Here is a 23797-nt window from a genome sequence, read left to right as displayed (position 1 = left end):
TACTTAATTCACAAAAGCAGCACCAGAACCAATATGTATTTACAAATTTATTTGTGGGAAAAAAATAATTTATTATTATAGCAGTTGTTTAATAGTTGAGGTGGACTAAATACTAACTTTATATTGAAACTTTATTTTGTACGGCGATGAATTTATTTGTCGTATGCATGGGTTGCATTTCTTCTATGCTAATCTTCGTTATCTTTTAAAATAAAATCTTTTTATTTTTTAACAGACATTTTCTTAAAGTGTAATGGATAAGCAAAAAAAAAAGAAAAAAAAACGAATGCCAAAACCTAAATATTCGGATTCGGGTTTTGCGCTCGATAGGTAAACATATCCAGAGACCCTTATCCATAATACCAAATCTCGAACCCAAAATTCTCGAACCCAAATCCAAATTTATAAATCCCAAATCTAATAAAGATTCTGTTTTTTTTTTGTTTTTTTTTTAAGAAAACAAACAAGAAAGACAAAAATATAGCAGTAAGCAAGAAAATACTTTATATTACTAATTTTGAAATAATAAGCACTACAGAGTAGTAATTAAAACTTACTTGTTAAAAATCACATCAAATCAAATTAATGTAAAATAATGCTAAGATTTGTAGTAGGATTTGGGTTTAAGCTTAGATTCGGGTTTATGTATTAAATATCCAAAACCAAATCTAAATACATATCATCAATACAGATATAATTTGATAATTTATACAGATATGATTTTAAAATAATTTATAGTTATTTCATGATTCTCTATTTTTTAGATGATTTTACTAAAAAATAGTTAAAATATTGAATTTTTTCTTTTTTTTCTTAAAGTATATTCATAGTGAGATTTGGGTTTTTTCATGGGTATTATATAGATATCATGGGTATTATAAAAAGATTCGGGGTGCCCAAACACGAATCTGCCGGTCACTATATAAGACTAAATACTTGTCAAGCAACTGAAGCTTTTCAAATCCTTTTCAAAGGAAACAAATTATTAAAACCGCAGCCAAAATTCTTTCAAGTACAGATTTCGTTCCCAATCTGCCTTATTTCACTAAATTGCTAAATAAATATACTTTCAAATCTTCTTTTCAACAAAATTCACAGAGTTCAGTTTTCAAAAAAAATTCGAAAATCCGAAGTGAGGCAATTTTTTATGATTTTTTATGATTTTTTATAATTTTTTATAATTTTTTGGAATTTTCGTTTTGTTAATAATCTAAAATTGCACATGAAAAAATCAAGTTCACTGTGCAATAGAAAAATCATCAACAAAAGATCTATTATTTCAAACTTCTTCTACCTGAATATTTACCTACTTCAATTTAAAAATGTATTAGTTTTAAAACTCAGAGCAAAACTCAAATCCCTCAGAGCAATTATTTCTCGTTTAAAGCGAGTTTAATTTTTATTCGAAATTCAAAGTGCATAAGTGATAAGCATTAATAAAGACAGATTTTAAAGTGTTGCTGAATACTTCTGCTAAAAACTAATTTTGATTGCAAAATGCACACCTTGTCCTTTTTTGAAACTAGTCAATTTTTAAGGACTTAGCTCCTTTTTTTTTTTAAGTATATTTCGTGCATAAAAAAATATTTAAAGGATTTGTGTTGTATTTTCAGGATTTAAAACGGAAAAAACATTGAAAGTGTGAAACGGTATCAAAATACAGATCAAGAATATGATCAAAACAAGTAAATAAGTTTGTGATTTTGGGACTGTACAATAAAGTTAAAGGGCGAGTGACGAAAAAAGAAAATTTGCTTTTAATTCAAAACAGTAAGTTTTGGCAAAGGTTTTCGAGCTATGAAGTTTGTTTGAAAAATATAAAAAGTGACCAAATGAGTTTGAAAAAATTTATTTCATCTCTTTAATAATACAAAAGGAATTCTGCTTGAATTGACGGGTTAAAAAATGACAGTAAAGAATACAGGTGGTCTGTCAGAAGAATTGTCACAAGAATATTTTTATTGCACTGTAAGACCAAATGGATGAATTCAATACATGAAATAGTGTCAAAATGATTATTTCTGACACCAAAGCAGACAAATCTGGTCACAAAAATGGTTGCTAAACTCCAGAGACAGTTCAGACGAAGGATGATTAGTTACTTGACTCCAGAGATAGTTTAGACAAAAGGATCTACAGCAAGATTATAAATATTACGTGAGGTATTTTATAACTGCACGCCGTGTTGACAGCTCTTAAAATAAAAAATGTCATAACCCTACTGTTTACTGGTGCGAGTCTTTTTTATTTCAAACAGTTCAAATTTATTTGATTAGCACAAGCATTATAAATCAGAAGAGCAGTACACTTTAACCTTAATGGTTTTTTTTTGCAAGAATCTGTCTTTTATGTAGCTTTTTTCCATCAAAATGTCTTTGATGTTATTAATCTTAATAGAATGAAAGCGAAATACACGGCGCACAAGATTATATTAAAACAATTTGAAAAAACTCGCTAGTTATTTTTACAGTTAATATTACAGAAGTTTAGTGATATTAAAAAAAATATATTTTTTCATTAAATCCAAAAGAGTATAATTGTATAGTTCTGAATATATAATTTTTTTAAATCCTTTTTTTTCATTTATAAATACAGAATCAAATTGTGAACTACCATGGAAAAGTGTATTTTAATTGGACAAAGTAAAGCTCTATTAAGTAAAGAAGCTTATTAAATCCGTCCTAACTAAATGATTCTTTTAAATCTAATAATTCCAATTTATTTTTTCGTTTTTGTGTAAGTATTAGCGAAGGTTTAGTCACCCAGGAAGAGTTTGAAGTATTTCTCTCCTCACCCCATTCCACTTTCAATGGCACCAAAACATTCCATGAAAATATGGCTGCTGTTCATATCTTTTACGGATGCTTTCGGTCTATTTAATAAGTGATGCATATGGCATTTTTAAAAAGCTGTTAATGTTTTTAAAGGAAGATATGGCTAACGACTTGTATCAAGACTCATTGAAAGATAACGATAGATTGTTGAGGAGCAATCCAAGAACAGGATCTAATAATAGTAGCGGTGGTTTAAGCAGTAATAATTTTCAGTATAAAAATTTACTTCATTCACTTAAACCAAAAGGAAACATCGCTAACTCTAATAGTAAGTCAGATGGACCAAGTAAAAGTACTGATGAAAACGACGGAGTGTCTTTGAAATTAAATGATACTGGAAGACAAATAGTGGTGTCCCCTAACAACTGTAAACCTCTTCTAGAAAAAAGTTTAAGTACAGGCAGTAACAATCATTCATCGCTTATTGCAGAAAATAACACTGAAAAAACAGAACACATTGTTGATGTTGGAAAATTACGCTCAATTTTTGACAAATCCAATCAATCAAACAATGTTCAATTAAGGACAGCACCAAATAAGCGAAATGAAAGGCCTTATTCTGAAATTTACAAGCAAAAAGAAATAAAGTTGACTCGTAACTCAAGTTTTGAGTCTCTTGTAAACAACAAGCAACCTCTTTTAAGAAGTAAATTAGACTTAGATAAAATATTAATAGGTAATGCATCTACATCTAATAATACAATTCAAGATAGTAGTTTTGATAATACTGAGCATGAAAATGGGACTCTTCCAATTGGAGCTAGTATAATTGATGTCAATTCTATTCTTGCACCTGTTTTACAAGATGAAGATCAAAGAGCTAATTCGTTTAATGAAATAAATGTCACAAAAGAAGCAAGTTCCAAAAAATATGAGCTTCCAATAGAAAATATAGTGCAACTTGATCGTTTGAAAAGAATTGAAAAAGAACATTCAGTCAATCAGTTAATTACTACTAAAAGAAAATCTCTAAAAGAGCGTTTAGATGACATGCTAACAGAAGATGAAAAAATACCTGAGGCTAAAGTATCTAATCTTACAAATAAATTGGATCAGCATGAAGTTATAGAAAATCTACCAAAAGACAATAAGTTATCTTGGAATTCTGTTAACTCTGAGACTGTTCAGTATGATCAAGGTTTTAAAGAAGATAATTCCACTAGTAAAACAAAGCAACTTTTAAGTAATGACTGTTCTCATGCATCAAGCTCTGAAATCCTAAATATAAGAAAAAGTGCAGTTGAAAGGTTTGATGAGTTTATAAGTAATGAAGTACCATCAGAAGATTTGCCTTTGAAGTTTGATCACAATAAAAATTTGATTAATTCAACTAATGATGACCAAAGTAATGAAGCATTAACAGATTCTGAGAGCAGTGAAACTGAATTAACAGATGGTCCTCTAAACTATTTGAATTTAAACTCATTTAAAAAAAAACCTTTTAGCAAGTTACGTTCTTCACTGGAAAATATTTCAAATATTTCAGATAAACCAAATTTACATAAATCTGAAAAAACTGTAGAAGAAAATATTGATGATCTTGAGGTTGCAGAAGTTCATCATGAGAACATTGATTTAGATGTGTCACTTAATTTAGCTGATTCAGCAAGTGATTCTATTTGTAGCAATCAAACCACTGATACAGAAGATGAAACTTCTGATAATGAGGTTGAAAAGATTATTCTACCTCCACCACCTGCAAAATCAAGTTTGTCAACACATTTAAAAAGTGGGCCCAAAAAAAATGTAAGTTTCTATTATGTATAATTTCTTTTTCCTTTTTTTTTTTTTTTGTTAATGAAGTTCAAATCACTAATTTTAACATGAACCCAATCCAATTCTACTGATATTTTTGTCTTCATATTCTCATCTTTTTTTAGCTATAACCCCCCCTTCCTCTCTTTCCAAAATAATCTCCTCTGCAAGAGTTAACTACAGTTCTAAAACCATTGTCACAAATAAATGAGATGAGTTTTAGTTTTCATTGATAAAAGTTAGGATTTACTTTTCATTTTATGGTAGTATATGAAACAATTAGTTGCTGCTGGTATTAATATCTTGTTAATTGTAGTTGTTGCAAACATTATTACGCTGATCATAAATGCAATACTGATCCATTGGTTGTAAAGACAAATTTAATTGCAACAATTCAGTAGAACTGAAAAGATCTAGTTAAAAGAAAAAAAAAATGCAACAGATAAAAAATCATCAGGTCTATCATTTGACAATATATTGCATAAATCCTATTCAATAACCCAAACCCCTCAAAATTGAAACTGTATAATTCTAAAATGAACTATTACTCACAGTCTTCCTGTATGAACCATCCATATTTATAACTGCCAAATTTAAAGCTTATATTTTCTCAGTAAGACTCATTTCATTTTTTAAAAGATCACTTCTATTTTTTAAAAGATCACTTGTGTAGAATTTTTTGTAAAAGTTTCATTTTATAAAAAAAATGTTTTTTATGTTACTCTGCATTGTGGTTTTGATCAAACTATTTCACATTTATTTTTAGGTTTTATTCCGTGATGAAAATTTAATTGACTCAATTCTCACTTATGGGGCCGCAGAATATGATCGGGCTAATGCAGAAATTGATCCTATTGCATCGTCTGCTGAATGGGAATTGGAAAAGCGTGTCGACAAAATGGATGTCTTTTCAGTTGATTTGCAGAAAGGTTTGTAAAGTAAACTTCTTGACAATTATTTGTGGTTTTCCAACAATAACAGATTATTTTACAAAGTTACTTATCTTGTGCTTTTAATTAATACCTAAGCACCATATATTTTATAAGTAAATAATGATCAATTAACTATCATTTAGTAAAATTAATTACTTAGCAATAACTTAAAATTTATTATTAGCAATTTTCAATTTAATAATTGATATTATCCAGAATAAAAAACTGGATTTCAGGACTTACTGTCCTAAAAAATTGTCAAAGAACATTTCTCTAAAGAATTTCATTTTATTTTACGTCCCCATTGATATATTATTCACTATATTTGTATGTAAAACAAAGTTTTTATACACTCAAAACAGTCTTAAACTGCCCTTTTGAGGTATATATTGAGTGGTTTCTATTTTATAGTTTGTTTTTTTTTTTATTTTAAAAAGGTTTTTTTGGCCAAAAAATGTTTACTATGATTGAAGAATTTTTGTCTTTACTAAGACAAGTAACTTAAGTAAAAATGGAATATGTGTCCAGAGATATTACAAGTACTCATTAAAAATTTAAACCAACAAATATATTGCATAAAGCAACATTAGTAATAAAAAAAAAATTAACATTATAATATTAATATTTTTTCAGATGGAAAAGGATTGGGATTGAGTATTATCGGCTTGGGAGTTGGCACTGAAACTGGAGTAGAAAAGCTGGGGATTTTTGTTAAAACTCTCACTGAAAATGGAGCTTCACAAAAAGATGGCCGGTTTGTTACTGTTTTTAGTTCTTTAATCTTCAATTTTTTTAGTTTTATAAACCAAGTACATGACTGTATATACATGACTTATACATGACTGTAAGTTTGCTAGTTTTATTACAAAAAGTATTTGTGACAAAAATCAATAACTTACCAAGTTAATAGTTGATAGTTTTGGTATAAAATTATATATTTTATATATATTTAAAAAAACTATATATTTAAATACTATACTATATATTAAAAAAAAAAAAAAAAGTATAGCTTTTTATAAAATAATTTTTTAATGATCTCAAATTACTACTCAGTTAATGATAAAAATAACTTATAAGTTTATCATAATGCAAGATAAAAAAGTTATCATCCATTATTCTCCCACACTGAAAAATATTTCTGATAAAATTTGAACTAATAATTTTTGTGAAACAGCTGCTGGTATATTGCAATTTTTCAATTTTAAAGTAAAAATTCAAACAAATCTCCAAAAAATTTTTTGTCTGATAGAATTCAAGTGAATGATCAAATCTTAGAAGTTAATGGTATTTCATTGGTGGGTGTTACCCAGCAGTTTGCTGCACAAACACTGAAAAATACCAGTGGAACAGTAAGGTAGAATAGTTCGTATTAATTTGTTGAATTTATTGTCATTTGTTAATCTGATGATATTTAAAAAAATTTGTGCTGGGTTATTACGAGTTAATTATCAGTGACCACCTTTTTATCACTTTTTGCTGTTCTATATATTTTAAATGAAGTTTAGGGAAATATAAGAATAATTATAAAAAATGTTAGAATGTTTCTTACTTATGCTCATTTATATAAAGGGAACTTCTTTGTGAAAACTTACTTCAGTGTAAAAAGAAAGTGTAATTAGCAATCATTTTTACTTACAATTGAATTCAGATTTCTGATGGGGCGTGACAAGTCTCGCCGAACAAACTTTGCTCCTGGTTCACCATTGGCAGATAACCCTGAAATACAGGTATTTTTATTTTGATTGTCTAACATCAACTGATTAACTATGAATAGAAAGTTGCAAAGTCTATTTGAAAAAAAAAAACGTTTATCAAAATTGAATAATAAAAAAATAAAAAAGGTGATGCTGCTTTTTGAAATTTGATTTAAGAAAAGTAATTTTTATTGTTTATCTTCACTTTTAATGAAAAAAAGTTGTTGCTTGTTGGTGAAATTTCAGAAATTTCAATTGTTAAAATAAAACTCTTAAAGTTTATTGGTTTCTTTATTTGTATTTAAATATTTAACTTTTGTAATTCTTATTTATGCATTTTTTGCTAAAGCATATGGAGATTAGAAAAATGTATTATAAGAGTATTGTAAAATGATTGTTAATCTAAATTAAACAAAAATCTGATCATTTTTATCATATGAGAAATATAATCAAAGATTGAAAAAGGATTTCATGTTTTTTTTTTTTTTGTTTTTTTTTACTGTTTTAAAATATAGTTACATATTTATCATTTTTAACATTATCATCAGCTTATCACTTTGTTGGAGTTTTAATGGCACATCTTGCTCTGAATTATTTGTGCAAAGTAAATATGACTTTAAAACCATATTGGTATTAAGTTTGCATAAAAATTGAGTAAATAATTGCCTAATTCAAAAAACTTTTTCTCACTTAAATGAGTTGTGTAGATAGTAAACATGCAAAGAATAGTGACACAAATTTTGTTAATTTTTCCATTGCTTATGGTTCATTAGCATGATAATATAGTCCATTAACATGATGGTGTGTGTTAGTAAATAAAAAGTTTTTTATGATAAGTCAACAGTTAAATTTTGCACAGTTTTCTTTTTAATATTTGCTTAATAAAAATGTGGTTAGTTTTAACAGCTTATTTTGAAAAGGTAAGAAATTTTTTTTCTTTTGAAAAGGTGTAAGAAAAGTCAAACCTTCCAAAAAATCTTTTTTTTTTTGTTTCTTGTTTCACTTTTTTTTTTCTTTTTTTTTTTTGTTAAGAAAATCTGGTAATGCTTTTAAAAAAGAAATGAAAATCTAAAGTGATCATTCTTTTAAAAAGAAATGACTTGTAAATTGAGTTAAGACATCTTTGGTTGTTATTGTTTTTTTTTTCTTTTATTACTTTCTTATTTTATTTTAAAAAATTGTGTTCAAATACTTGAGAATATACAAATAAAAGTTGTTCAAATAGTTGCTCAGGACTTTCATCTGAAATCTGTTATGCAAATAAAATTTCTTTTTTCTTGTTTTCATTCAAAAAAAATCATAGAGTTAATAAAAAAAAAAAAAAAAACTTTTATTCAATGCCTATAAAACTTTTTAATGTGTAAATATAAAAGAACTGCACCAAGTTATTATTGATTTTTTTGTTGTCAAAAATAAAATAATACAAAAGATAACTGATAAATGATACAAAAGATAATTGTAAATAATACAAAAGATATTGATAAATAATACAAAAGATAATTGTTAAATGATACAAAAATTGCAAATTGTTTGTAAATGCTTATTAGACCTAAGATTAAAAATTTTTGATTCCAGTTTGTAAATATTAAATGAATTTCAATATTTACTTTGTAAGTTTAAAAAGAATATTTTGTTACTAATGTAGCAAACAACCTCAAGGAAAATTTGTAATGTAACAATGTAACAATGTTCTTAACAAAATTATCCTTTAGCATGCAACTTTTTAGATCATGACTTTTTTCATTGTGTATAACTTATAAATACTGTTATGTTTTGTCTTAAAGATGTTTCACTATTATCTTTTAGCACTTTATTCAAGATATGAATAATGTCATTCAACAAATGGAGGAAGTTGAAAAACGAGCTATCACTGCTGAAAGTATTGTTGACGAGATCAAACAAGAACTGCTTAAGGTTATCACCTTTTTTTAAAAATTGTTGTTATTAATTAGAAAATTTATATTTCATGAGATTGTTATCAAAAAACGATTTTGTTTACTTTTCTCCACTTTTCTTTACTTTTTTAGTAAAAAAAAAATAATAGTGTTAGTGAAGCCAATTTTTTCTACCAAATGTTTTGTTTTGATTGTACCATTTTAAAAACAGGCTGAAGAGAGGGCATATGCAGCAGAGCATGAACTTAAAGAAACCAAGGAAAAACTGGCTGCTGCGACTGAGGTCATTTTCACTGTTATTTTCACTGTTCTTGTTGTGATGTTAAGTTTGAAACCAAATTATTATTATTACACAATCATTAATCTTCTACAATAACTTTAGAGAAAAAAGGTAAACCATTTCAAAACTAAAGATGAAAATCCCAGCTTTTATTTTGAACTAAAAACATTGTTATGCACTTAAAAAGATACATACTTACCTACTATGTACCTCAATATAATTGAGTTGTATGCAGATCTCTTCCAATTTTTAAATGCTGTAATTACTTCATTATCAAGAATCTTGGAAAAACACTTTAACCCTTAATACCCACATAATTAGTTACTCTCAACGTTTCATTACCAAGTTGTTTCTCTTTTGCTCAGTAAAACATTTAATGACTTTTGTACCCAAGATAAAAGAAATTTTTTTTTTTGAAAATTTGTTCAGGGTTCATAGTTTACAATTTAGCATGCATACAATACTATCATAGCATTTTTGCAATAAATGTAATAAAACAATATATAAAATAAATAACATAAAATTTTAATTTATATTGGACAGCATGTTTTTTGTAATTATTAGTATATAAAATACCTTTCTGTTTTTATGCAATTAAAAATTTCATTTTTCTTACTCCATAACTTGAATTTGAATTTAAAAATTAGTTATGTTCACATTAAATACTTTAACAAGATTTTTTTTGTAATCTTAACAATAAAGAACCAAAATGATTTTTTTTTTTCCATCCACTGCAGTAATTAGGTATCAATTTACAAGTTGATTTTTTATTTTTTTATATTTAACATTTTTTTGAACAGTTAGTGAAATCACAATATACACAATAAACTAAGCCTTTAGCTCAGTGTGGTTTTTTAAAAGAACAATTTTCTGCCTAGTTTTTTTATACTAGAAGTTAAAACTAATGATATTTAGCTTGTTTTACAATTTTAAAAAAATTTCTAGTCACCCTTTATCAGTGGCGGCAGGAAGCTTAAAAATGAAATCAAACTAAAGGTTTGGTTCTGAATTTTTTTTGTGTGTTGCATATTCAACCCCAGCAATCTCAATAAGTGAGCTTATTGTAAAATATTTATGTCCAAATCATGAATATCTTTAATGATTGATCACCTTTTTTTTTCTTTTCTTTTTTTCTCCTCTTCAAAAGAAAGGTACAAAGAATGATAAAGTTGAGGAACTGCAACGAAATCTTAAGGAAGCAAATGAAAGATTAAGTGCTTCAGAAGAAAGCTTACTGCAACTCTCATCTATAAACAGAGATAAAGAGATTGTTGAGGTATCTCTTATGTAACTTTTTTTGTTGACTGGCATTATCTGATTTCTGCTATCATGACTTTTAAATTTTTTTATTTTTAAAGCTACAGTTAAAAATAGATGAAAATGTTGCTCAGTTAAAAAGTTCAGCAGAAGTCACAGCTTCTCTTCAAAATGAGGTAAACAAGAAGCAGATGGAACTTGATCAATCTGAAAAAGATAAGCAGAACCTCACAGAACTTGTTGAAAAGTTAAAAACTGAATTAGAGGCTGAGAGGGCTTTGTTTTTAGAAAAAGAAAGTAACTATAATGAACAGGTTTCACAATTATTAATCTTTGGATTCTTAATCAGTCTTAATTTAGTATTTATAATCATAAAGCTGCACTTTTTCTAGTTTCAAATATCAGAGAGGAAAAATGTATTCAACTTAAAAATTTTTTTCAGTCAGAAAAATTTGAAAAGTTTTACAATGCAAAGTATCAAGAACTTTTTGATAAACATCAAACACTGGAGAAAAGTGTAGCAATCTATGAAAATAATCACCAAAAAGCGAAAGAGAAAGTTAAAAATTTTAAGCAGCAGCTCCAAGATTACGAGGCAGCTGTCACTTTAGTTGATACCTTAAAAAATGAATTGGATGATTTGAAGTTTAAAAATACAAAACAAATAACTGAAATAAATGAGCTCAAAGTAAAGATTAGAGAACTTGAAGATTTATCTACTATACAAAATAAGTAAGTATCTGTTGAAATGTATTTAGCATCAAGTTAATCAACCTCTTTTTTTGTTGTATTTGATGTCTAAATTTGAGCAATTTTGTTATTCCAGTAAAATTGAGGTATTGGAAGAAGAAGTATTAGAATCAAGGAATATAAGAGAGGTTTATTTTTTTAGATTTTTTAGTTGTAACTTTGAAGAATTTAGACTTGTTTTGAAGTGAAAGTTTTTTTGTTTTTTTATTTAGATTATTTCAAAAAGTAACATGAATCAAAACAAGTTTCATGCAGCTAATGAGGTTCCTCCAATTATGGTTTTAAAAAAACATGAAGTTGATCAACAAGTGGTAACTGAAAAGAAAGAAGATTTTGGTGTTGATGATTTTGTTTTAATTGAAAAAGAAATTAATTCAGATGAGATAAACTCAACACAAGGATTGAAAATTTCACAACATATTATAAATAAAATTGATATCTTAGATAAGCAACAAGTATCTATGAAAGTTGTAGAAAATGAGGATGGCTCTAAAAATGTAAAAAAAGATAATATGGGTGCTGCATCTTTATCATTGCATAAATCTTATGAAACATCAACTGATGATTCAACTCAATTAATTATTTTACCAGAAAATTTTGACTCTCTGCCTGAAGATAATGTTGATGCTGGTTGTAATGATGAAGGACAGTTTTTGATTATTGCAGAAGATGTTGAAGATGAAATGTCATTCTTGTCTACAACAAATAACCATATGATTAACACTTCAGATAGTGAATGGAAGCAAATAAATACTGATGAAAAAGCTGATGAAATTGCTGCAATGGTAGGTGCTTGTTCCCAATAAACTTGTTTTTTTTATTAGTTTTTACCTTAAAGAAAATCTTTCTAGTAACTAGATTTAATTTATAAAGTTAAAAAATAGTTATTATGAATGTTCAAAGTTGATGGAGGTAAATTTGGTATTTATATTGAATAAAGGTTTTTTGTTTGTTGCCATAAAATTAAAGTAAACACTTTTAAGATTAAGAGAAAAGAAAAAAAGATTTTTACAGTGTAACTGAAAGAATAAGTTTGAAAATTGTATTAGCAGTGATAGACCCCTATACAACATAAGTTTACATTGTGATGCTAGATTATTGACCGCTCACCAAAAAAGAAGTTGGTTCCTGCTGAGTCAAAAAATTGGTCAGAAAATAGTTTTTCAGATGATGAAGTGGACTCTGCAACCAATGCTTCTGACAAAGTTGATTTCTTAGATTCTTCAAATAATCGTAGACCTAGTGTTAAATTGGATACATCATACTTGCGAAAATCTATGATAGTTGAAGATATTGATTTCAATGAGTCAGTCCTTGATAATGAAAATATTAGCCTAGGTATGTCTGCTTTTTTTTTTTTTTGTAATAAATTTCCTATAATTCTAATCACCTAATAGTTTTAATTATCAGTTATTGTATGAATGTTTTTATAGAAAGCACAGCTAAAAAAAATACACAAGATAATTTGTTGAGAAGTTACAGTTTTTCAGTAATACCAAAAACATCTTTACTTGATATAAAATATTTGCATGATAAGAGAACTGCTAGCAACGCAAAAAGAAAACCATCTCGAGGAATTCAAGGGTTATTAGCATCTAAAGTAGATGAATCTCAGGTTTTTGATGTTTCTAACATTAGAAGTTTTAACCTTTTTTCTTAAAATTGGAAAAGAAAAATTATACCATAGTTGTTTTTTTTTTGTATAATAACTTTTATTATATTATATTACCTTTTTAATTTTAATCATGTTTTTTAATTTCTACTTGACAAAGTTTATTAAAGTTTACTGAAAGCTAATATGTTGAATTAGCAATTCGTTCATAATTTTTTTTTTTTTTTTTTTTTTATTATTAAAAAGGATATAGAATTTAAAGAAAAAGTATCAGCTGATTCTCATATACAAAATGGCTCAAAACCGTCCCAAGGAATTCAATGGTTATTAGCATCTGATGTAGATGAACCTCAGGTATTAATTTTACTTTTTATTTCTAATATTAAAAGTTTTAATCTTTTCTTCTTGATAATTAAGATTTAATCTTTTTATTTTTCTTAATAATAATTGAAAAAGAGAAGTTATAACTTTTTTTCTGTAATTACTTTCATTATATTTCATTATCATTTTTTTTTTTTCATCATGTTTTTTTAATTCTAATAAACAGTTTATTAAAGTTTACTGAAAGCTAATACGGTGTATTAGTAATTTGTTCATTTTTTTATTTACTAAAAAGGATATAGAAATCATAAGTAAGGTACCAACTGGTTCTCAAATACAGAATGGTTTAAAACAACATTTTCATGCTACTTCTACCCCTGATCTTTCTCATCTTGCTGAAAAGCCAGAGAAAATCAAATCAAATAAATTTGCCTTTCATATTCCCAAAGTCTTCAAAAAGGGCAAGAAAGGGCTATCTCAAAGCAGTTTAAACTTATCACCTCAAAGTAGTAATAAACTCTCTCCTCACTCAGATGTCTTGATAGAAAGTAAAGAATCAATAACTAATGCAACTCATAATGATGCAAATGAACCAGAAAGAGCAAATGACTCAGCTACTGATGAAGAAGTAGTACCATTTGCTGATAAAGGTTGATTTAAAGCTATTTATTACTTGTTGTAAATTTTATAAATTTATTAGTTATAAGTTTTTTAAAGTTATAAATTTATATAAATTTGAGAAAATCTAAAATTTGTAATTTAATATAATTGTACTCAAATTTCTAAAAATCTCTAGTGAACTGATGTTTTTTTTCTTTTTAGAAATGTCAATGTCAGTAGAGCTTACAGAAAAAGTGGGTTAATTTGTTCTAAATTTGATTTCAATAGATGCTATTTAAGCTTTAGATTAAAATTTAACTGCATGTTTACTTAGAGTAATGCAGTCTCATCTCTTTTTAAGGAGGATTTGAAAGTAACCATTTCTTCAAAGATTAACGAAAGAGCTATTGATGTAGATGGTGGTTTAGACTGTGAGTCAAAATAAAAAGCTTTTTTGTTGCTTCATGTTTATCTTTGTCTCCTTTGAATTAGTTGATTTATTTTATTTAGTCAAGTAAAAGTTTATAATTGCTGATTGTTGAAATAATTTTAAATGATTCTGCTTCAAAATTTTAGTTAAACATGAAGATGAATCACTACCGCATGGTTCCAGAAAGGATCCATTTGAGTGGGATGTTGGACAGGTTTGATTTAAAGTTTTTTAGAAAAATATTATCTTATTTTTCTTTTTTATTTTCTGGTCGTTCTTCAAAGTAAAAGGAAATTGTAGAAGTAACTTAAAGTCTCTCTTTAATTACATCAGGTTGGTTTATATTTGGTTGAGATGAACCTATCCCAGTACGTCAACAGTTTTAAACAACACAATGTAGACGGGCAAGCTTTTCTTGCTCTTAAAGGAAGCTTACTAAAAGTAAGAATATTTTTCCTTTCAAACATTTTTCTTTAAGAAAAAACATTCGGATGCAGTTTTACAAAAAAAGCTTGCAAAAGTCAGCGGAAGAATCATCACCCGCTAATATTTATCTTATGTAATATAAGATTACATGTAAAAACTTTAACAGTAAAAAAGTCTCAATTTTGATTGATGCATATATGTGAGATAACTGTAGTGCTTTGTTCTCCTTTAGTATGTATCAGAGTTATTACAACTTTTTTTTTTCTGAGCTGTTTGAATGTTCTTAGTTGTTTTTACATATTTAAATGAATTTACTCTTTTGATCTTTATTATCTGTAATGTTTTCCAGCAGTTGTTCTTAATGATAATAAATGAAGAGTTTGATATAAATTGGAAGTTTATGAGGGCGTTATTAAGCTGATTATATGTACTTTCAGGCTAATATTTAGGCTAATTATTTGAGATTAAAATACTAATAATGAACTTGTTTCAGAATAAATTTAAATGATGAGCAATCAACAGCTGTCTGTTACTACTAGGAAAGGCCGATTCTGGCTCATTAACCATAAGTGAACCATTATTTTTTTATTTCGTGCAGGAAACCAGCACACCTTATCATATCATTTAATGATTTTTTTTCTTCATATATAATTCGTGACATAATGAATAGAAAAAGTAAAATTTTATATTTTTTAAATTTTTTTATGTCGTGACGTCATTTTTTTTTCATGTATTTTTTTGTAATTTTTTTAAGTTTGATTCAATTTTTTTCAAGTTATCGTGAATTTTTATTATATGTATGTGCACCTAGTTTATGCGTAAAAATAGACCTGACCAAGCAGTAGATAAAAACTTCTGGATTGACCCACTTGGGCATCTATTTTTGCAATCTTATCAGCTCTTTATTATCAACCCATGAGTTGAATGAATCTGGATACCCATACCACTTTACTAATGATTTGTTCTTTTGTTTACAAATAACTTTTTCAATTCTAAATATTTCTTGATTAGTTTTTTGCATTTCCTGTTCATAAAAAGTAACTTGCATTTCTTCACCGTTATTGTCTGTTATTTTATGTGGGTGGGTATGTGTACTGAATTTTTGGTACAGTAAAAACCTCCTCAGTCCATCTTGGGGTGTATCCTTTTTCAACATTTGACTTCTTTTTAGTTATCCTAATTTTGTCACCAATAGAAAATTTTGGGTTAGGTCTTTCTGTTTGTACATCTCCATTCAGGTTCTTTGAACCCATATGAATTAAATTAAACAAGACAATATTCTTATTCTTTTTATCGCTAGCTTCAACTGGAGTCATTTTAATTGAAGAGTGTTTAGTGTTGTTGTAGTTGTTTACTATTTCATCTAAAATGTCTATATATTTTTTAGTATTATTAGCTGAAAAGTACTTGAACATTTTTTCTTTCATCGTTCTATTCTATCGTTCAACTACACAACTTTTTTCTTCATTTTCAGTTGAGTATAACTGTATGCCCAACACTTTTACATGCTTATTATAAAATTCTTTTCCTTTATCCACCCACATTTTAGTGCACCTTCTTTCTTTAAAGAATTTACTTAAAGCACTAGATACATCAAAATCAGTTTTACTTTTTAATAGTACAATCCATCCGTACTTTGAAAATACATCTATAACCATGAGTAAGTATTTTATACTGTTATTGAATTTTGAAAAAGATTGCATGTCAACTAAATGAGCAGCCCATATTTCATCTATATCATTTACAATAAATTTTCTTCTGAAATGATGAATAACTGGTTAATAAATTTCGTTTGCAAGTTGATCAGTCCATTTTACTTCTTCATTTTTTTCTTTTTCATTGATTGTTGGTAGTTTTTTTTTGCACCTGTACCATATGGGTGCTCTAAAGAGCTTAACCCAAACTTTGTTTTAGAGGATATGATAGGTTTTATAATTCCTTGTTCTATTTTTTCATGCTGTGTTGGATTCTTTTTTGGATCCATCTCTTCTATCATCATATTATCAGCTTCATTTCTCTTTTTTTTTATCTGTAAAATACTTGTAAGCAAGGTCGTGATGGTAGGCTGCATTATCCACCCTGTCAACAGGCTTGCTTCAATCTTTATATGCATCAGTAGAAGTGAGCCTTTTATTGAAATTGGACAAAAGAGATGCATCTCTCCAGGGAATTTTGCCCACGGTAGTTTGAGTTTGTTAGTGACAGAGTTGATTGTGTTGACCAAATCTCCTCCTTTTTTAGCTGAGATGAATTTGTTTTTTGTAGTTCCGCAGACGGTGCAAGTTCCTTTGAGCATATTTTTATTGTTTTTGCTTATAGAATTTCTTAAGTTTATCGTTTCAGTTCTTTTTTTACATTTGACGCAGTACATTTTATTTTATAAATAAAAAAATTTCTTTTTGTAATAAAAATTTTGTAAAAAAAATCATTGATTTGTCATGGAATATAAATAAAAGTAAAAGAAATAATAATGAGTTATTACCTAAAAGTATACAAGGTGTAATTGTTGGAAAAGTCTGGATGTGGAAAAACAACCTTGCTATTGAATTTGCTTTTGAGACCAGGATGGTTGGATTATAACAACTTGCAAGTTTTTGGAAAATCTCTTTTTCAGCCAGAGTATAAAATTCTGAAGCGATCGTTCGAGAGAAAATTGCCAAAAGATGTCATTCTTGAACTGCTCAAAGTTCAAAATGAGATTGAAAAATTAGATGTAAGTACTGATTTCATCATCAAGGAAATTTAAAAAAAAGGAGTAACAAAACCAACATCGAGTGTCAGTTTTTTGAGACGTCTGAAGATGTGCCAGATCCTCAAGATCTTGATGCGAATAAAAACAATTTGATGATATTCGACGACTTGCAGTTTCCTCAAGATTCTAAGAATGTGATTCATATTTATAGAGACCATGTTTCGAGTGACATGAAAAAAGAAGAGTTTAAAAGGTTTTGCAAACAGTGTTGGTCAGAGCCTCTCGGATTTGCAGTGATTGATTTATCCTCTAAAAAAGATAATGGAAAATATAGAAGCAGATTTGACACTTTTTATATTCCAGACTTGTAATGGCTTAGCGCTTAAGAAAGAAAAAATCTTACAATATAAAAATGTCAGGATTTTATTTATTAGCAACTTCAAAAAGTAGTAGAATTAAAACCTACTTTGAAAAACCAATCAAACTTGATGCAAACAAAAATTATGAGATAGCTTTAGTGGGGTTAGAGACTTATCACAGCTTTCCAAACATTGACAATACAAACAATGTTTTTGATTACAGTCCAGATGGAAGATCAAATAGATATATCATAAAAATCCCAGAAGGAAGTTATGAAATTCAGGAATTAAATGACTATCTTCAAGGTGAAACGGCAAAAAATCCAAAATACATTCTGGACAAGTGGTGAGTGGTACAAACTTGAGTACGTTGAGAGCTACTTTGAAATTTGCCAAACCCAGTGATGATAAAGGAACAAAATATCAGGTTGATTTTTATGCAGAAGTTCCTTCAGGATGTAAAATTGTTGAAAAACCTCTTCATTTGATATACTTGCTGATAGTGGTAAATAAAATTTCTAGCATGGAGACACGAATTTTAGATCAAAAAGGGAGGTTGATGAATTTAGAGGAGAGGATATTATCATAAGATTTCACATCAGAGAAAGGATATCCTCCATTTTGTATGATATTATTTCAAACAATTCTTTTTCAAAGTAAAGTTCTTGAAAAGAATTACTGTTAAAATTCTTTATAATTTTTTATTTTCGTTTATATAAAAAATCTATTCAAAAATATTAAAGTGAATATTCCACAAAGAGAGGCTGAAAAGATAAAAAAGGCGGTTCAGTCACATGGAGCAACAACAGTAAGACTTTCAAATCAGGATCTATACGGAGAGCACGTGCTCGCAGTGACAAAAGCTCAGTTGAACAAGATTTTAGATGTGTTTAAAAGCGGAACTGGAGTAGAAATAAAATTGAGTAAAAGACAGATTATGCACAACTCAAAAGTAGAAGGAGGATTTGTAGGAGCTCTTCTTCCTTTAATTGGTGCTATTGGTAAAACTCTTGTATCGAGTGTCATTCCATCATTAGCAACTGGATTGTTGGCAGGAATCAGTTTGTCTGCTGGTTCTGCTATGGTTGATAAAATTGCAGGTAGAGGAGTAGTGTATGTGAAAAAGAATGAAAGATGAATGAAAATGGCGGCAGCAGGATCAGGTTTGTTTTTGAAACCTTGGGTGAAGAGTGATTCTGTAGGTGGAGATGGATTGTTTATTAGAAGCTGAAGAGGTTATGAATCGGTTGGATCTGGTTTATTGCTAGGACCCAATTCTCCTTTTTCTAGCATTCCTTTTTTGAATTTAATTCTTTGAGTTAAAAATTTCTTTACATTATAAAATGTTAAGAAATAATTCAGCACTTCATAAATTTTCAAGGGGAAAGGGAATTGATATGAATCATCGAAAGATGTTTAGACAGAACAGTCATGCTTTTCAAAATCATATTAACTTTTTAGAGATTCTAAAAAAAAACTCTTTAAGGTATGATAATTTAGAGTTCCATCCTGTTTTTTCAAAAGGAGTGTTTGAGATTTTCTCTAAAAAAGATATAAAACTAAACAAACTTGAGCACTGAAAGATTTATCCAATCATAGGGATAAATATTTATAGTGGAGCAGCATTAGTTACGTTAAGGGAGGGAATAAAAGCAAAGCTGGATTATTTTAATCATGATATGATCATTGCAGAGTCTAAGAATAATATTGTCATGGAAATTCACAACAATAGCAAAGATGATGTCATTGTAAAAAAAGGGAGAGTCTTTGCTTTATCAAATTTCTAAAATGAAATAAAATTTCTTTATTTTTATAAAATGAAATATAATTCGTGCGACATTAATAAAAAAAAAATCTATACCCAGTTCTTCAATGCGCTCCTGTGGATGAAGGACATAATTACTGTCTTCAAAAAATATCCAAGATACAAAAAGAGATTGATTTTAAGAAGGAGAAAAGATTGATGCTGAGTAAAAAGTATCATCGAGCTGTTAGAATCATCTCTTCTGTTGATAGCGCATTGCAAGCGGGAGGTATTGTACTCAAGAACATTTAGATATTTAAGCACAACTTACGGAAACGAGTATGTGCTTCTAAACTCTGCAGGTAAGGGTAATGGTGTTTATTTAAAATATAATAAAGCACACATCATTGGAGCATCTAGAAACTGGTGGGAATCCAGATTAAAAATTTACGATGGAAATTAACCTCCTGGAAATGGTACTGTAATCAGTCCTTGGACACCCTATAATGCAAGCAACTACACTCACTTTGTTGGGTATGATAACGACAGCAAGTGCATTTTTTCATCATCTGGATTGGAAGATTTTTACTTATCCTCGTGGAATGGTTCTAAAATAAGCTCGTTCAACAACAATTCGTCAGGATTATTATACCAATCCAATGCTTCAATTGCTTCAACAACCACCATCTCGTTTTATAGAAATTTGGGAGAAGCTGACTCTATGCCTAGTGTTTCTACTGGGAGGAGGCTAGTCGTTACATTAAACTCTGGGGACGCCCAAGTGGGTCAATCTGGAAGCTTTTATTTTCTGCTTGGTCAGGTCTATTTTTACGCATAAACTAAGCGCACGTACGCATAATAAAAATTCACGATAACTTGAAAAAAATTGAATCAAACTTAAAAAAATTACAAAAAAATACATGAAAAGAAAATTGACGTCACAACATGAAAAATTTAAAAATATTTAAAATTTCACTTTTTCTATTCATTACGTCACGAATTATATATGAAGAAAAAAAAAAAAAATTAAATGATATGATATGGCGTGCTGGTTTCCTGCACCAAATAAAAAAATAATGGTTCACATATGGTTAATGAGCCAGAATCGGCCCTTCCTAGTAGTTCTGTTGCAAGTGTCAAAGGGTTCTAAAAAGCCAATTAAAGTTTGTGGAAATACAATGAATACATTTTACAATTTTCGTTACTTTTTTTTAGGAGCTGGGTGTTTTAAACAGCGAGCATCGCAATGAAATCAAGAAGAAATTAAAAGAACTGCGTAGCACACGTGATTCTTTTAACAAAGGTAAATCGAGGGCCAGCAAAGGAAAAGTATCGTTTTGGAAAGGTAGATACAAGGTCACTAATTGAGCTTAACATTTCAACAGCTCTCCAAAAAATATGCACTCCGATGTAGTAATACAAAGTGCGCTGTCCTGTCAACCAGAAATGCAACGATGTAGTGTTGCACAACCACGCATCTTGAATAAAACGCCTAAAAGTTTTTGTATTCCGCGTTTTCTCTCTTTTAGTTTTAAACACACACACACAAAAAACGTTGTTTAGCGCTCAACTTTTTATTATTACTCAGCTCTAGGGCACTTTTTGTGTGAAGATCTTACTCTTTCTTGTAAAGATCAATGATGCTGCTTAAGCATAAAAAGGTTGCTAAAGAATACATAGCTATAAAAGTAATTTGATGAGGGTTTTCTTAGAACTATAGACAAAAAAATAATTTCTCTTTTTTTAACAATAAAAAAACAAGCAAATAAAAACGTTCATTAAAATCATATTTTAAGTAAACAGCATTTCTGTGTTAAAAATATTTAATTTATTCAAATATCGGGTTAAATTTACAACTGAGCTGCATCCTAAAGTCCTCTAAGTATTGCGATTACACGCAAGGGCTTTCAGATTTGTGCATATTTTTTTATACGGCAGTTTTATTTTAACGTTGTTAAAGTGCTTGAGTGAGTAAAAACGTTTTCGATATTTTCGGCTTAATTTTTTTTTTCGTATGGTTTAAATTTCGTTAAAAAAGCTTTCATTTGAAGTTTTATGACCTAGTTTTACTACTGTCTCCCCTGTACTAGAATGTGAAGTTAGTGTTTAAAGTATTTATATGCATTTTTGTACACTTCGTTTTTAAACTATATATTTCCTTATTTTATTTTGAGAAATCTAACCATTTTCTGATTTAGTTCAGTTCTGTTTATTTACTTTTGTATTCTTGTAAATAAGCCTATTTTATTTCTTGTTAAATTTCAAAGATTTTCTTTAAAAAAAAAGTTCTTTAATCATTTTCTGTAAGCTCATTCTGTAGCACCCTATTATCGTTATTGTAAATATTTTTCTTAAGTTTTGATAGATTTTTCATATTTATATCTTGTATATAAGTTTCCATAATGGCTGTCACTTTTCTGTTTCTGTTTCTTATATAAAGTGTCGCTTTATACGAAATAAAATTCTTTTATTAAATACATACTTTTATTTGTCAAAATATCACTTGAGATAAACATAGTTATTGAGTATCTAGTCAATTTTAATCGCAAGTGGCATAAATATGTACAGCTGTCAACATACAACATACAGCTGTGTTCAGTAAAATATGTACAGCTGTCAACATACAGCTGTGTTCAGTAAAATATGTACAGCTGTCAACATACAGCTGTGTTCAGTAAAATATGTACAGCTGTCAACATACAGCTGTGTTCAGTAAAATTAATTTATAAGTATTTAGAAATAAAGTGTATTATCTTATTTTTGCAAAAGAAAAATCTTTCCTTTTAGTCATATTGTTAAAGCCTTAAAAAAATAATTTATTTTAAAATAATAATTTATTTTAATTCATTTTAAGTTTAGTAAAACATTTTCAGCTTCTAAAATAATAAACTTCTCAAACTCATAAGTATTTATTGTTCAAAAGTAAACAGTCATTAAATATTTCTTAGGTACATTCAAAATTCAAAAACGGAGTTTGCAGTAAAAAGACAGATTAGTATTTAGCAGACCCTTACAGAGGCTGGGTGAGATCCGAGCCGCTTTAGTATTTTGAGGCCTTTTGTATGTCGCGTAGTTACAACTTCCCACCTACATCGTTAATGAGAAAAAATAAAAACAATGACTCCAATAAACATCAAATTTTATTCCAGAAATGGCTTTCTTACATTTATCGCAATAAATGTTCAGACAACTTCAATTACAGAAATGCTTTTCTGACATTTGTCGCAGCAATTGTGGTAATGGCTGATGAAAAACCTAGTCTGCACGCAAGAGTTTATATTGAGAATTGCCAGCCCATTTAAATACTCTTGTAACGTAGTGAACGGTGAAAATTTTTTACCTTCTTCAACGCACTGAAAGTGTGTTCAGCTTTATTTACACAGATAAAGTAAGAAATATGCTTCTAATTAATAGATATAACTGTAAAATTGTATCAAAATAATTATTTCTCATTAGATTAAGTTTGAATAATTAGTATCAATTAAACATAAATTAATATTAGGTTTATGAACATTCGTCATTATAATAGTAAAGAATTAGGTAATAAATAGCTTATTTTTACATAAACAATATTGACTATTATGATAACAATAATATTAATATACTACTGAATCATAGTACTGATGCATAAGCTAGTATAATGTCTAAAGTTTTTATGCTTTGAGGATTTAGAGGCCCTTATGTATAACAAGATCTATGCTAAAATGTCCCAGTGCCCTTGTTTTACGTTTTTGTTTCAAACTTCAGAGCATTTGTAACCATGGTAGGTGAATAATCAACAATATCATTTATATCTTTATAAGTTGTAATACTTTTCACAGCCCACTCTAGCAGTAAAGTTCTTATTTACATAAATAGAAAATAAACGGTATAAATAAATATTTAAACACACATAGTTATCATTTTTTATTACTAAAAGCAACTCATACAGATACTACTCTTTTTTTTATTTACTTATTTTTTTTGAACACTTAAAATAACGTCTAAAGAATTTTCGGTTTATGGACGTTTTGTGGAACCACTCTATGGAATCGCTTTGTAAAATCGCTCTGTGGAATCTCTCATAGAAACAAATAAATTAGTTTTCACAAATATTTCTTTTACTAATTTCTTGAGCAATTCCAGTTAATAAATTAAGTCTGTTTTTTTAGTTATTCACTGTTATCATGAAATCCGATATTGCCAACCTAGCTGACCCGAGAATGCCACTTATATG

The 23797-nt window shown here is 28.2% G+C and overlaps 1 protein-coding gene across 4 annotated transcripts; it reads left to right on the top strand.

Annotated features, from left to right (window-relative positions):
* Positions 1-2721: 2721 nt before the first annotated feature.
* LOC145185253 (uncharacterized) lies at positions 2722-22056 on the top strand. 4 transcript variants are annotated; one of them, XM_090097004.1, is made up of 22 exons: positions 2722-4580; positions 5356-5518; positions 6155-6275; positions 6771-6875; positions 7170-7248; positions 9022-9129; positions 9322-9393; positions 10336-10386; positions 10538-10666; positions 10749-10961; positions 11090-11379; positions 11474-11525; positions 11610-12182; positions 12492-12735; positions 12831-13012; positions 13256-13363; positions 13626-13980; positions 14153-14184; positions 14292-14361; positions 14507-14574; positions 14694-14801; positions 20797-22056. In XM_090097004.1, the coding sequence occupies exons 1-22, from the start codon at positions 2862-2864 to the stop codon at positions 20947-20949; spliced, it is 4995 nt and encodes a 1664-aa protein (XP_089953130.1). In that variant the 5' UTR covers positions 2722-2861; the 3' UTR covers positions 20950-22056. The 4 variants fall into 4 exon arrangements, with proteins under 4 accessions (XP_089953130.1, XP_089953132.1, XP_089953129.1 ...); XM_090097003.1 differs by having other exon boundaries at positions 2769-4580; positions 14295-14361; positions 20797-21086; XM_090097006.1 differs by lacking the exon at positions 10336-10386.
* Positions 22057-23797: the final 1741 nt, after the last annotated feature.

Source organism: Hydra viridissima, unplaced genomic scaffold (genome assembly GCF_058129835.1).
Source record: "Hydra viridissima isolate aposymbiotic clone 2 unplaced genomic scaffold, HvirCarnegie_v1 scaffold_9, whole genome shotgun sequence".
NCBI classification, from domain to species: domain Eukaryota; kingdom Metazoa; phylum Cnidaria; class Hydrozoa; order Anthoathecata; family Hydridae; genus Hydra; species Hydra viridissima.
This window is presented reverse-complemented; position numbering and strand designations above follow the sequence as displayed.